This window comes from Mustela nigripes, chromosome 4 (genome assembly GCF_022355385.1).
Source record: "Mustela nigripes isolate SB6536 chromosome 4, MUSNIG.SB6536, whole genome shotgun sequence".
Taxonomy (NCBI): domain Eukaryota; kingdom Metazoa; phylum Chordata; class Mammalia; order Carnivora; family Mustelidae; genus Mustela; species Mustela nigripes.
The window spans coordinates 20142408-20156030 of NC_081560.1; the positions used below are offsets into that span (position 1 = coordinate 20142408).

Genomic DNA, 13623 nt, shown 5'->3' on the forward strand with positions numbered 1-13623 from the left:
CAAAGACATTTTTCAGACCTTCTGATTGCTCTTGGAAGTCAGAACTTCAAAGTTGGGGAGTCAGTGAATAATTTAAGCCCATACCAGCTCTCTGGGTCTACCGTTAATGGGAGTAATAACACTATTAATAGCGATGTCAGTGCAGACACCCTGGAAAAGTCCATAACATTAGCTTAATGGCTGGAGGTAATGAAGTCCTCACAGAGGAGCTAGCCTGGTAAATTAACTTCCAGGACTTTTAGGCAGATGCCCTCGTTGCCATGGTCTGCTAGAGCAGTCAGGGAGTGCCCAGGAGGTGACCACAATCGTGTCTGACCCTTCGCTCTCAGGATTCCTAGAAGGATCCTAGAGAAGTCACCAGTTGCAATGATATTCCGAGTGCATCCTTGTGGCAGGCAAAAATAGTGATTAGCCTGGAGATGAAGCTTGAAGGGAAATTTTGACATCGCCTCAAGCCACGTGAAGAGAACATCAAGATGGTGGGGAGATGGGTTTAGTCTGTAGCAAGGTGGTCTGACCCTCGCTTTTCGGTCTCGAAGCTTTGGGGAGGTACAGCGCAGCGGTCACGGACAAAAGCTCCAGGGTTCATCTGTGTTCAAATACTGGTTCTCTCTGATTAGCTGGTGACTTTGGGCAAGTGACTTACCTACTCTTTCTTCAGTTTCCTGGTCTATAAAATGGGTTTTTCAGTGGTACTTGCCTCGCGACATTGTTGAGAGACGTTGACATGAACCATAAACCTCTTAAACTGTGGTGCCTACAAAGTGCTCCGTGGCCAGCAGCTGTGCGTGTATGACTCAGAATTGTTTTCTAGTTTCTCGTTACACACTCCGTTTACTCTGTGGCCATCCTTTCTGTCCCTGGGTCTCCTTGTCTGCATTTAGTCCACACTTTCGGTGAATTCTCCTTCATTTGCTGAATTCTCCCCTGACTCTCCACCGTTATGCTGTCCGTCCCCCTGAAGCCAAAGGTGTCTTCTTCCCCTGTGGTGTTCCGCTGTGCCCAGTCACTGCCAGAGTGGCTCAGGATGTCCTGGAGCCTCTCTTCCCTCATCTCTAGCGCCATGCTTCACCTGTCTGCTTCTCAAGGCGGATGCTCCCTCCCCAGTATCCACTCCCCATGCGGGCTCCTCAGGACATCCTGGCCTTTCTGGTTCGTATTTAACTCCTTGCCTGATGCTCATTCCTGTCCCTTCCAGTCCCCTACACCCTCCTTCCTCTGAACTCTGTTCTCTTTAACCAGAGCAGATCAGCCACTCAGGAATGATCTCCCGGCTGCCCCAGCTTACCCCAGCCTGTCTCTCTGAAGACCCTGCTTCCCTTGCCCCCACAGCAGAATCAGGGGTCCGCAGTTTCCAAAGCACAGCAGCTCAGCGAAGGTCCGCATGCCCATGGTTTATCTGACTTGGATTAAATGCTACTCCCTAAAGCTCAGATAGGTGTGTGCAGGGAACTCCCACTGGAAGGCAGGGATGGCCTGACCCCGGAGCAGAGAGCTTAAGCACCTTCCCCATGCACGCTGTGCACATTTGGGTGAAGGGCTGTGATTCTCAGGTGCATGTAAGCCACATCACTTAGGCCTGTGAGTTCCCAGGTCACCCTGGATGGCGTCCACATGTGACACAGTGTACTTTGAGTGACACAGCTGCTAAGCATCCACTCTGCTCCTTTGATCCTTCCCTTCCTCCCCCCACCCGCATTTGTGTTCTGTCTGCTGGACAGGAGGTATACAGGAGATCTCAAAATAAGTTAGGCAGGGTCTCTTCTTTGGAACTCACACCTGGTAAGAGGTACCCATAATTATTGTATAGTCAGAGAAGTTCTAGATGATAAGAAACCCCCAGATGTCCTTCACTTTGCCTAGGCTGGTGGAGGGGAGAGATTGCAAGTGCATAATGGCAGACCCATGTCTGGAAGGGTAGGTGAAAGTTGGACAGAAGAAATGAGCAGGGAGGGTTGGTCTGGAGGGTGACACAAGGTGAGGAAATCTGCAAGAGTATATTGTATATATATTGCAAGAGCGATATATATATATATATATATATATATATATATCGAGAGCAGTTCTCAGTTTACCTAAGTGGGGAGGAGGGCTGAGGATGAGTGGGGAGGTAGAGCAGTGACTCCGCTACTCTTTATGGGAAAGAGGAGTACTGGAGGGGTCTTTGGGATGACCCTCGAGTCTCTGCATTTGGCAACTAGGTATTAGACTTGCTAAATTCGGCCATGGTCGGGAGGACCAGGCTGGAGGAAGGAGGCAGAAAGGTCAGTCCTGGACATATTGAATTTGTTCATGTCCTGGGAGCTGCTGGCAGGGTCTGACCTCCGTCTCGGCCCCTTGCTGGAGGAAGCGGCCATCTCCTGAGTCACGCATCACTCTGTCCCTCCCAGGTGCACCCGGAAGGAGCGCTGTGCACGGTCCAGAGAGCCCCGCAGGTTTGCCTCTGAGATGAAGCAGTGCGTCCGGCTGACCGTCCATCCCAGCAACATCTCTGTTTCCCAGTACAATGTCCTGGTAAGGGCAGGGGGATGTGGGTCCAGGGACGCTGCAGAACCCTCTCCCCATGGAAGCCCACCAAGGCCTCTCGGGAGAGCTGGGCCCCACCTGACCAGCCTTGCTGCTCGAGAGCAGCGTTAGAGGATGCATCCCTGGAGATGGAAGAGGGGAACAGGCACAGGGATATGGGGCAAAGGCTTTCTGCACCATGGGTAGAAAGACAAGGAAAAGTGTGATACCAAGCAGGATCGAAAGGGTGACCAAGAGAGGGAGGGTGTTGGGAAGGACGTCTTTGTCCATAAGATGGGAAGAACGTATGCAGAGGGGGAAAAGGGCAGGATGGCTCCCGTGGCCATGCATTGGGCGCTTGGTGGTTGGTTTGCCATTTTTCCAAAACTGGGGACAATCAGGAGGAGCTTAACCACAAGACCTCAGTCCTGCCAGCCTTTCTTTCTACAGACTCATCCCCTAAGCACTCCTGTTTCCTGGGGCCAAATCCATTCATATGTAATAAAGGTTCGTCTGTGTCTGTCCCTTTGCACCCCACCACCTTGCCTCTATGTCTTGTGAACAACTGGCTCTCTTCTCTATGTCAACATCGCCTCCTGTTTTCCCTCTTTCTTGCTCTCTGATCTCTCTTGCTCTCCCTCTTTCTTCCTTTTCTCCACGTCCTCCCTTCCCCCACTTCACTCTCTTCCTCTCTCTCCCCTTGCCCTGCTGTTCACAGCTGGTCCTAGAGACATACAATGTCCCGGAGCTGTCAGCTGGTGTCAACTGCACCTTTGAGGACCTGTCAGAGACGGACGGGCTGGTGGTGGGCAATCAGATCCAGTGCTACTCCCCAGCAGCCAAGGAGGTACCCCGGATAATCACTGAGAATGGTGAGTGGTCCCCGGAGGCAAAGCTGGGTGGCATGCCCTTCCCCCCGCCCTAATGAGAACTCGGGACAGGCATGGGGGCATTGAGGGAGCCCACAAACAGGGGAGAGCCAGGAGAGGGGTGCATTGGTGGGTATGATACGGAAGAAGGGGATGGAGTGTCTTTTTACTGCTCTTACAAATGGCTGTTGAAACCAGGTGTGCTTCCTGGAGGCAGTGTCATCCTAGGTGAGGAGAAGCTGCAAAGAGAATGGAGAGAGGGCAAGGCCAGGACAGCATCAGAATGTGCCAGCTGGGTTCAGAGGTGGTCCTGGAGCCTGAGCGGGCGAGCATGGAGGGGCCGTGGGGGAGGGGAAGCTGGTCAGGAGCAGGGGTGGGGGTGGCGATGCCAGGGCCCATCAGGCTCCTTACCCTGCCTGCACGGCTAGGTCTCTGATCTCGGACCACTGCCTGCCATCCCCACCCTGCCGTGCCTTCCCAGAGCTGCAAGTTCATGGCCACCTGCACTGGGAGGAACGGGGGTGGAAAGAGGCCCAACACTGGGGAGGGACAGGCCCAGCCTGCGCAGATTGATTCCATGTTGGTGCTCCCATTTGGGCTTGTCACATTTGTTCCCCGCTGATTGATTAATGAGACTCTCGGGGAAGGCACAGAACAAGCCTGGAAGTGGGGGCCTGGGGTCAGGGCTGTGAATTAAACATGGGCTCCAGCTCCTCCCTGGTGCCAGCTGAGGACTGCAGGAACTGCCACTGGGATGGAGCCCTGAGCCCCCGCCCAGAGGTGGGGAGTGTCTCCTTACCGAGATGAGGAATGACCTTAGGCACGCACCACACGCACATTTACGCAAGACCTTGTGCGTGGCCTGCAGCAGTGTTACGAAGCAGTGTTACACATTCTTCCTGGTACCTAATCAGTGTGTGTGTGTGTGTGTGCGCGCGCGCGTGTAATTCTGAAAGTCTGGCCTGGGCACCCTGCATGGGAGCCTGTCACAGTGGGCAGACAGGAGAGAAGCTGCTGAGCATGGGAGGGGCGGGTGCCAGCAACACAGCGTGCACAGAGGAATGGACCAGAAGCGCCCTCTGCAGATGCTCTCAGGGCTGTCCTGGGACTGGGCCCAGCTGAATCAGAGTCCTGCCAGGGCTGAGAGCACCCCTGGGGGGCAGGCTCCCCCTTCCCAGGATGCATCACTCTCAGGGGGACCCTCACACAGAGTCTTGGGCTCCCGTTGAATTTGTGGTTGACTCCACCCCACAGGGGACCACCATGTCGTCCAGCTGCAGCTCAAGTCAAAGGAGACAGGCATGACCTTTGCCAGCACCAGCTTTGTCTTCTACAATTGCAGCGTCCACAATTCGTAAGTGGCCCCCAGCCTCATTCAGCTAGCTCCCTGTTCCTGGGGGTCAAGGTTCACCCAGAGATGGAAGGTGCCTGCACTTTTGGCAAGGAGTGGCCATCTAGAGGCCCTGTAGGGAGAAGGAGGCGAGAAAGGCCCCTCCTCTTGTACCCACAGTGTTAAGGGGAAGAGGCAGGAATGAGCAGAGTAAGAACCACTGGTGTAGGACCTCCGAATCCGTAGCCCACACATCTTCACTGGCATCAATCTGTCTAATCCGATGTGGTTCCCACCATCTGCAGAGGCAGACGGTGCCCCTCACCTGAAGAACAGAGGAGCCAGCACCCTGGATGACAAGAGGGGTCTGAGGAGGGAGAGGAGCCCCCATGGGTGTCTGGGCCAGGCACCAAAGGGTCAGCCCTCCCCAGTCCCCTGTGGGCTAGCTCAGTACTTGGACTACAGAGGATCAGGGTGGGGCCCAAAGGCACATGCTGGCGAACTCCAGCTGCAGCCCAGGCCCTGTCTGAAGCATCCACTACCCAAGGGAAGGCATGGGGACCAGAGTCTTGGACTCTGGAGTCAGACTAGCTGGAAACTTAACCATTCATGTCCCAGTGTCCTCTGTCCATGGGGGAAATTGTAGTCCTTCTTCCAAGAATGTCACCCAAATATTTCACCACTGACATGGCTGGGGCCCTTCTGGGCATAGCCCCAGTTGGCTAGTCGCTGCCCCTGGTCACTGCCTGTGCTCATCAGCCCAGCTTGGTGCACAAGACAGCTGTGAGGACTAGAAGAGCCACCACAAGCACAGCATTTAGAGCCACTGTCTGGGCATGGCTCATGTTTTTGCTGTTATTATATGATTATCTCCTCTCTAAAATGATGGAGTTGGACCAGACTGAGAAGGTACGAGCCAGAGAAACCTTTCTCCAACCAAAACTAGGTGTGGAAGCCCGATATACAAAACAGATGGAAGGAGGAGCTACTCTGGTTGAGGGTTGGGAAGGCCTGGGTCCGCCCTGTCCTGAAACCCCACGCATCTATCTCCTTGTCTCAACAAAACTCATGGAAACCCCAGGGTTCCATGGAACATCACTGGAAAACCAGAGGACCTGATCTCATAAAGCCCTGCTTGTTTTAAACGCTATTCTGTTTTCATTTCCCTATAGAACAAGCTAGTTAACATAACCAAAGACACTTCTGGGCTCTGGGCTGGTGGAACGTTAGTCTACCTATCTGATTATGGCAGGTGTGAGTCCAGCATTTGGCTATCTCTGGGGCTCCAAGGAAGAGGTAGTCAGGCCTTCCGGCCAAAAACAAGTTGCATCGATGCCAGAATTCTCTTCCTGATTCTTGCCACAGAGCTGCCCGTGGCTTTACCACGTGGTGGCCTTTTCCCTTGCTCCTCTTTTGTCCCTCTAGGAAAGCAGAGTAGACAGATAAAATCATGTGTGAGGTTTCCAGGCAGTCCAGAAAATAATTTTAAGCATCTACCAGATATAAGAAGTATCATTAGACAGGAAGGGTCAACAGTGAGTAGGACTCAGAGACCCAAGCTGTGCTTCCAGAAGTCATGGCCGTGTGACTAGTGGATGAACTGGGCAGTGAGTAAGTAAAATATGATACAGCAAGACCAGGATGGTCCCAGAGACATAAACAGAGTGGTTAATGGGATAACGGCCCAGGGTGACCAACTCTCCATTGGTCAAAGAAGGAAGAAGAGGGAAGGGTGAGGGAAGGGGAAGTGGTACCCCAGGGAGAAAGACAGCATGGGGAGAGCACAGCCTGTTCTCGGCTGAAGCAGCAAACACATGTGGAGACAGTGGGCCTGGACATCATAAAGGGCTCAGCCTGCAGGGCAAGGCATTTGGGTTTTACCCTCTGGAAGACAGGAACCATGCTGGGTTTTAAGCAGGAAGAAGCTCTTTCCAGGTTACCTTTGTTTCTTGGGGGTGGAGTGTAGAAGCAGGATTGCTGGCTGTGTGGAGACCCACTGCACTGGGAGAGCAGCCTGGAACCTTCCTCTGCTGGGGCAGGTCCATGTGGTTCCTTGACAGTGAGATCCATGCGTCGACTGGAATTCAACCTCGATTTCTTTCTCAGCACTAAATGTGTGGGCCCTTCTACTCTAGACCTCATTGTCCCCTAGTTCAACACAAGAAGGCACCACCCTGTGGAGATGGAGTGCGGTGGATTAGGCCATTGGGGATCAACATTTTCACCTACCTGAGTGAGGGGGAGAAGGCCACAGAATCTGGGCATCCTGAGAACTTGAAGCTGAAAGGGACAGATTTTTATCAGATCTGCTCTTCCTGAGTGTTGGAAGGTGGTTTAAAAAATATTTAGCTAGACTCAGATGTCTTAGTCCCTCTGCTTTGGGTTCACCAAAGCTCTGTAATTTGTGCCTGTTCCTCCTCTGTACACAGGTGCCTGTCCTGCGTTGAGAGCCCATACCGATGCCACTGGTGCAAATACCGGCACGTCTGTACCCATGACCCCAAGACTTGCTCCTTCCAGGAAGGCCGAGTCAAGCTGCCTGAGGTAGGTCTGGGCACTGAGCATGGTGAGTGCTTCTTGCCGTGAGCATGGGGCACAAGAAGCAGGCCTGCCCTTAAGAAGAGAAAACAAAGGTAAATCCTACAGGACTGACTTCCGCCCCAACCCTGACTCTTAAGAGACCACGACATGAAAGCAGTAAAGGTGCAAAGCCCTGCTCTGGGGCCAGTGGGCTCTGGGTCAGTCCTAGAGGGTCAGCTATAGGCAAAGGTACATTCTAGGTCACTCTAGCCATGAAGACCCTCCACATGCCAGGTGAGTTCTGGAACAATTCCAGAGAGATGGGCTGGTATGTGTGTGTGTGATAGAAATAATTACAAGTACACAGCAAGACTATGTATAGACTCCTTGGCTGTCTCTCAGAGCATATCTGAGATCAAACTGGACAAGTTGAGTAACAGGGTGAGAGAAAGAAAGAAAGAAAGAGAGAAAGAAAGAAAAAGAAAGAAAGAAAGAAAGAAAGAAAGAAAGAAAGAAAGAAAGAAAGAAAGAAAGGAAGGAAGGAAGGTAGGTCAACTTATCAACCAGAGTGGTGGTTCTCCGCATGTGGTTCCCAGATCAGTGGCATCAGCATTACCTGTGAACTTGTTGGAAACTCAAAGTTAACCACCCCACCCCAGACCCACTGGATGAGAAACTCTGAGGCTGGGCTTGGTAGTTGGTGGTTCTATAGCATGGTCCCATTTGGGAATCACTAGAGTTGGCTAATGGCTAAGAAGCTGTGTTATTATTCTCGCCTAATCTTAACTCCTATCCTTCCTTTGGTTGTTGTTGTTTTGTTTCGTTTTGAGAGAAAGAAGGAGTGGGTGCACGGGAGGAGAGATGGGGGAGGGAGAGAGAATCTCAAGCAGACTCCCCGCTGAGTGCAGAGCCCAACAAGGGGCTGGATCTCATGATCCTGAGGTCATGACCTGAGCTGAAACCAAGAGTCGGATGCTTAACAGACTGAGCCTCCCCCACACCCATTCCCCACCCCTGAGCGCATCTATTCTTATCCTTAAACACTATTCATCATTATAATAGAAATACTCTATGCCTCTGTTGCTGCTTTTCTTAGGATGTGAATTTCTGGGCCAGGACCTCAAAGATAATGGGTTTAAAAATACTTTGGAAAAGTCTGCTGTTGTTCAGCCATTATGGTGCTTGTGTGACTCCATCCATTAGGCCAGTAGGACTGAACAGAGTGGTTGCTCTAGAAAGTGGGTATTTAAAATAGAAAGATACACACACACACACACACACACACAGAGTGTTGGTTAGACCCCACTGACTGCGGGAACAGAGCTTCCAGCCTGGCCCACACTCTCTCCATCAACACTGGACCAAGACAGTTTCCAGCATCTTCACTCCCTTCCCCAGCCTTGGGTGTACCTTCCGGCCCCTTCCCATACCCAGGCGGGTGCCATGACTGTGTGGCAAACCCCACAGCTATGAGAGTTGAGCGTGGTCCTGGTGCAGGAAGCATGAAAGCTGTTTGGGGGACAGGAAGGGAATGGTGAGAACAGAGAGGCCCATCACAGTGCCCTTGTCCCCTTCTCCCTGACTTCTACTCCCGTGCGAACCCTGGCTTTGGCCAAACCCTTAATGGCAGGAGGAAGCTGTCTTGTGTCTGAGGCTGAAAGGGAAGAGGGTTGTACTTCCCACTACCAACACCCGCCGTGTGGGGCTCTGTCAGCCCACAGGGGCAGTGACTGATCTGTGCCTCGCCATGAGAAAACCCAAACTCTATATCCCACCTTCCTGGGCTCTGATGGCTGAGCAGGAGGTCTACAGGGAGATGGTGGACAGGACAATTGATTTTTGAGGTAAAGGCAAGGAGTGGTGAGGTGCTCACAGGGAGAAGATGGTCCTACTGAGGGCAGCACATGAGGAGGAAAGCAGAAAGAAATAAGAGAGGAACAAAGAGAAGGAAGAAGAAGCTATGGAAGTCTCCAGACGTAAAGCCCTCTCCCTCTAGGATAAGGTTTGTTAATGGCTAGAAATGGCTGTTCTTGATCACAAGCGACAAGAGATCGAGACTTAGATGGTCCCTTTATGGGGAGAAGGAGGAAGGAGATTACATGTTGGCTTTAAAAAGGAATGTGAAGCTAATTGTGTGCCGATCCTGTTCCTCTTTAAGATGAAATGGATCTTAAGTTAGTAGGACAGACGTGGGTGTGACAGCAAAAGGCACACCATTGGCATGAAGACCCTGAAAAAATACTGTCCAGTCCCCTTAACCCTGAGCCTTTATCTTGAGGCATGTGGTCAGGAGAGGAAGGTCTGCTTCTCCTCCCACCCTGGACCAGGGGCCGAGGGCCCAGGAAGAAACATCTTACCTCATTCAGGAACCTGCAAGTTACTTGCTGGAGGCAGAAACAAAGAGGTTTTCAGCCTCTCTCCAGCTTTCCAGACTGGTGTGTCTGGCACGGGTTTCATGTGTGGAGAGGGCCAAGGATGAACCAGATGAAAGCAGAAACAATTGAGCCATCTGATGGATTTCAAAGGCCCCTAATCATTTAATTACCTTGAAGGAGGTTTTCAAATTTCTGCTTTTTCTTTCTTGTTTGCTCCTCTTGTCCCAAGTTTCTTTCTTTTAAATATATAAAAGAAGCTTGCATCTGCTGCTCAGAAAGAGGAAAAAAGAGCTAGGAGAGAATAAAACAAAAGCCTACCATGTTTCCCAGGGCACTTCAGGGATCCCTGTAGGAGGACGATGTCTCGGAGGGACCATGTTGCCAGCCAGGCACAGCCCCCAACCTACAAAGTTTGCCAGCGAGGCACACTGCCTCCAAGGGTCTGATGTCTGGGCTCCCAGGAAGGAGCTGACCTACCACGGCCACTCTTAGACACTGTCCATTTCCCCTGAGGTCTGTTATGGTGAGCAGGGCAGGCCATTAGAGTGAGAGGCTCCCAGGGAACTTGAAATACATGCCTCCCTCATCATCACTGAGTGGAAGTCACTTTTGCTCTTCTTTTTCCTGGATGTTTATTTAGTCTAAGAAAGGGAGGCTCTGAGGCTGTGTCTCTGGTCCAAGTTTGGGGACTGCTTTCTTCCCACCTCAATACTGGGGCCATTTTGAGTATAACACAGAGAAGAATCCAGACAAGACCACTTCATGATGGTCATGGTTATGGCATCTTCCTGGGGTATGCACCAAAGGGGAAAGAAGTAATAAATAGTTGTGGGCTCTTGACTGGTCCAGCCATCTGGGGTCATGGAAGGAGGCCATTGTGCTCAGAGCTTGAGAAGAAAGCCCCTGGATGCTAATGGAATTAAGGTGACTACTTTTTTATGTTGTTATTTTGTTCTCTATATTTTTGTTTCTAGGGAGAGAGTAGCAGGAATAAGGCATAAAGAAAGAAAAGCAGACATTTGAAAGGTGATTTTATAGAAGCCCCCAGACACAAGGGTTCCCTCCACCTGCCAGGGGAAGAGTCTGGTAGTCCAAGCTTCCCCTGGGGGTCACATTTCATCCTCCATTACCCAGTTCCTGAGCTTTTCCCATATGGAGGCATTGCGAGAGCTTCCAAGGTGCCTAAGACATCTGTAGTCTGCATTTAGAGTTGGGTGAAATGGAACCGTTGGTCTCCATGATCTCTAATGTTCTCTAATAGTAAGTGGAAGGAAGCTGGAAAGCACCAAGGGGCGGTCCATGCCCAAGAAGTGGTCTTGGACAATGAGTGCTCAGGTCCAGGCGGTGGTTTCCTGTCCCAGCTACCAGGGTGACTGCTGCTTAGCCTCAGGGCAGGAGGCTCCCCTGGACATCCAGGCCCTGACTCATCCCCATAGGGAAAAAGGGGGAGTCAGGCCCAGAGGTTCTTCTGGAAGTCTCCAGGCTTTCATTGCCTTTCAACATCTGAGTTTGGGGACGCAGAGAGTGTCCTTTTGTCAGTCAAGAGGGAGACTGCCAGGGGGCTCTGCATTGCCCCAGCACCATCTTGTATCCCCAGGAAGGCTTTCATCCCTGTGTCTTCCCGTTTCAACACTGGCTTTGTTGACTGTCGCCAGAGATGTTGAATTACCTCTTTCCCCCCACCCCGAACAAAGAGTGCATCCAGGTGAAGTTATTGGTCTGGAACAGAGCACTGGTCGATCATTGTTGTAATTATATTAATGACAAGTATTCTAGTGTAATTACAATTCTTAGAAATAGAATGCCCAATAAACATACGTTGTTTGTAGTAACTATATTCCAGTTACAAGGAACGATTTTGTTTCCACTAATGATGGCATCACAATCACAAGGCTGGGTCTTTCGATCAGCTGCCAGATCCTGGGTACCAAAGAGAAACAAGAGAGGAAGGTGAGGAAGGCCAATGTGAGGTGAGTCTTCTGCTCTCGGCCCAGTTCTCCCAGAGTCGGGAGAGATTCCTTCTTTCCAATGGAATAGCCTTTCCCGGCGACAGCTGTTAACGGGGACACATCCCCACCTCTACCAGGTGGGAAGGGGCTCTGGTCCCTGAATGGCTTTGGAATCCCCAGGCTCCATGGCAGGAGCCCCCTTCAGGCCCACACACTAATAAAGGTGATCCACAAGGAAGAAAGGTGAACTTGCATGGAAAAGAAAATCCACTGACAAGAATTTATCCTCCATAGACGATTTTACTGTTATCTCTCATCTAAACTAAAAAGCAAAATCAGCTGCTGAAGCTGTTCCCTGGGCATCAGACCAGATGGGCTTTGCTAGGAAGGCCCACGGTGCACAGGCTTGGAGAGAAAGCTCCTACAGGCCCGCTTTGCTAGAAGTTCAAACAGCATCTCCTCCAGGGAGCAGGCATACGATCAGAAGAGGCAAAATGAATTCTATCTGATTTCCAAAACAGTGCTGGAAAGGTTCTTCCCATATTCCCTCCCACCCCCACGCCCCAGACATGCATCTGTAGACAACATGGGAATCATAATGTCTGCCAGCCCCCATGGTCAGTCTTCTCCAAGAACAAAGAGCCAGCAGGGTGGGCAGGGTTCAAGCCCCTGGACTGAGACCGGGCAACCCAAAGGCATTTACCCCCCACGGGACTCTGGAGGGAAATCGGGTCAACTACCTTGTCAGTGATTCTGGCAAGAAGAACCCTTCCTGGGGCCCGACCCAAGGGAACAAAACCACCCTTGCCATGCCCTTCACCCTCCTTTGAGAAAACAAAGCCAAACGTAGCCAAAGAACTTGCTTCCAACCCGCGCGCCACCCCCCACTCCAGGTCTCCATTTCCGGACTGCTGTGTCTCCGGACAATTGCACTTTCCATCAATCTCGTCTGCCCCACCCCCCCTTGAGGTTATGGGTATTTCCTTTCTGTATTATTACGTTGCTCTCTCCATAAACCAGCCCATCGTAGATCACACTAATGGCATTATAAACTTGGGCAACAGCAAGAAAATATATGGCGCGTTAGATTTTTGTATTGCGCGCCACAGGTCTGGGAAGGTGAGTGTAAATTTAGGAGGGAGGGTTGGTTAGGGCTAGGGCTGGCTTCTTTGGAATTGATGGGGGCCGAGGTGACATTGTGGCTAGAGCTGTGCCCCGCAAATCATTTATTCCTTTGCTGCCCCTAGGTGCCACCCCTGCCCCGTGCTCCCCTAGAGCTTCACAGTTCCCCAGTGTTGCTGTAACAACCAGAGAGTTAGGGCCCTCATCATGTACGCACACCAGGGGCTGTAAATCCACAGACCTCCCGCCCCCTTCCCCAGGCAGCACCAGCCCTAAGGGCAGTGTTTTCTCTCTCAGCTCAGCAGCACGCTTTGTGTCCTTGTTCAATTATTTAAATACGCATTAAAACCTCTCTATAAAGCCGCCACTGGTAGGCTGGACACGGCGGATGGAAAGGCCTCTTTTTGCTTTCAAACTTTGACATGATGTTCCCGCTCGCTGGAATTAGCAGTGCTCTCTTTACTTCTACGTGCATTTCAGGGAAAACCAAAAACATGCGTGGGGCTGGGCAGTTGACCTGGGGCCCCCCTGCAGCCAGCACCTGAAAGCCAGCACGTTCAAGATTTCCTTGCATCGCAAACCACTGCCACTCTCAACCCGCACTTCTTACGACTGCAGAGTGTCGCCATAGGCAGAACAGGCTCCAAGGGAATCTGGCTCCGAATGTATGCGTTTGTGTCCACGTAATCTTGTTAAATGCAGGTGCTTTCCACCTCGGAGAGCTGGCCCCGTCACGTGATAGCTCGGAGAACTCTCTTCCTTGAAAAAGAGAAGAGGGTTGTGTCTTTGAGGAATTCTGTATGGGGGCCTTGAGCATCATCTGGGGACAAAAGTCAGGAAGATGATCAGATGAAAATATTGTGTTCATCATTGTGGGAACTGAATGAGGTAATTGGTGTCCTTGGGTCCTTTGTCATGAACGTGGGGGCAGTTAGACGTATTGGGCTGTGAAA

The 13623-nt window shown here is 51.5% G+C and overlaps 1 protein-coding gene across 1 annotated transcript in view; it reads left to right on the top strand.

Moving 5' to 3' along the window:
- The window catches only part of PLXNA4 (plexin A4), a 424261-nt gene that overhangs the window by 327451 nt on the left and 83187 nt on the right, over positions 1-13623 (top strand). The window contains exons 6-9 of the mRNA XM_059396393.1: positions 2391-2514; positions 3224-3377; positions 4629-4728; positions 7134-7248. Of these exons, the coding sequence (XP_059252376.1) occupies positions 2391-2514; positions 3224-3377; positions 4629-4728; positions 7134-7248 (493 nt within the window). The remainder of the gene's footprint in view (positions 1-2390; positions 2515-3223; positions 3378-4628; positions 4729-7133; positions 7249-13623) is intronic.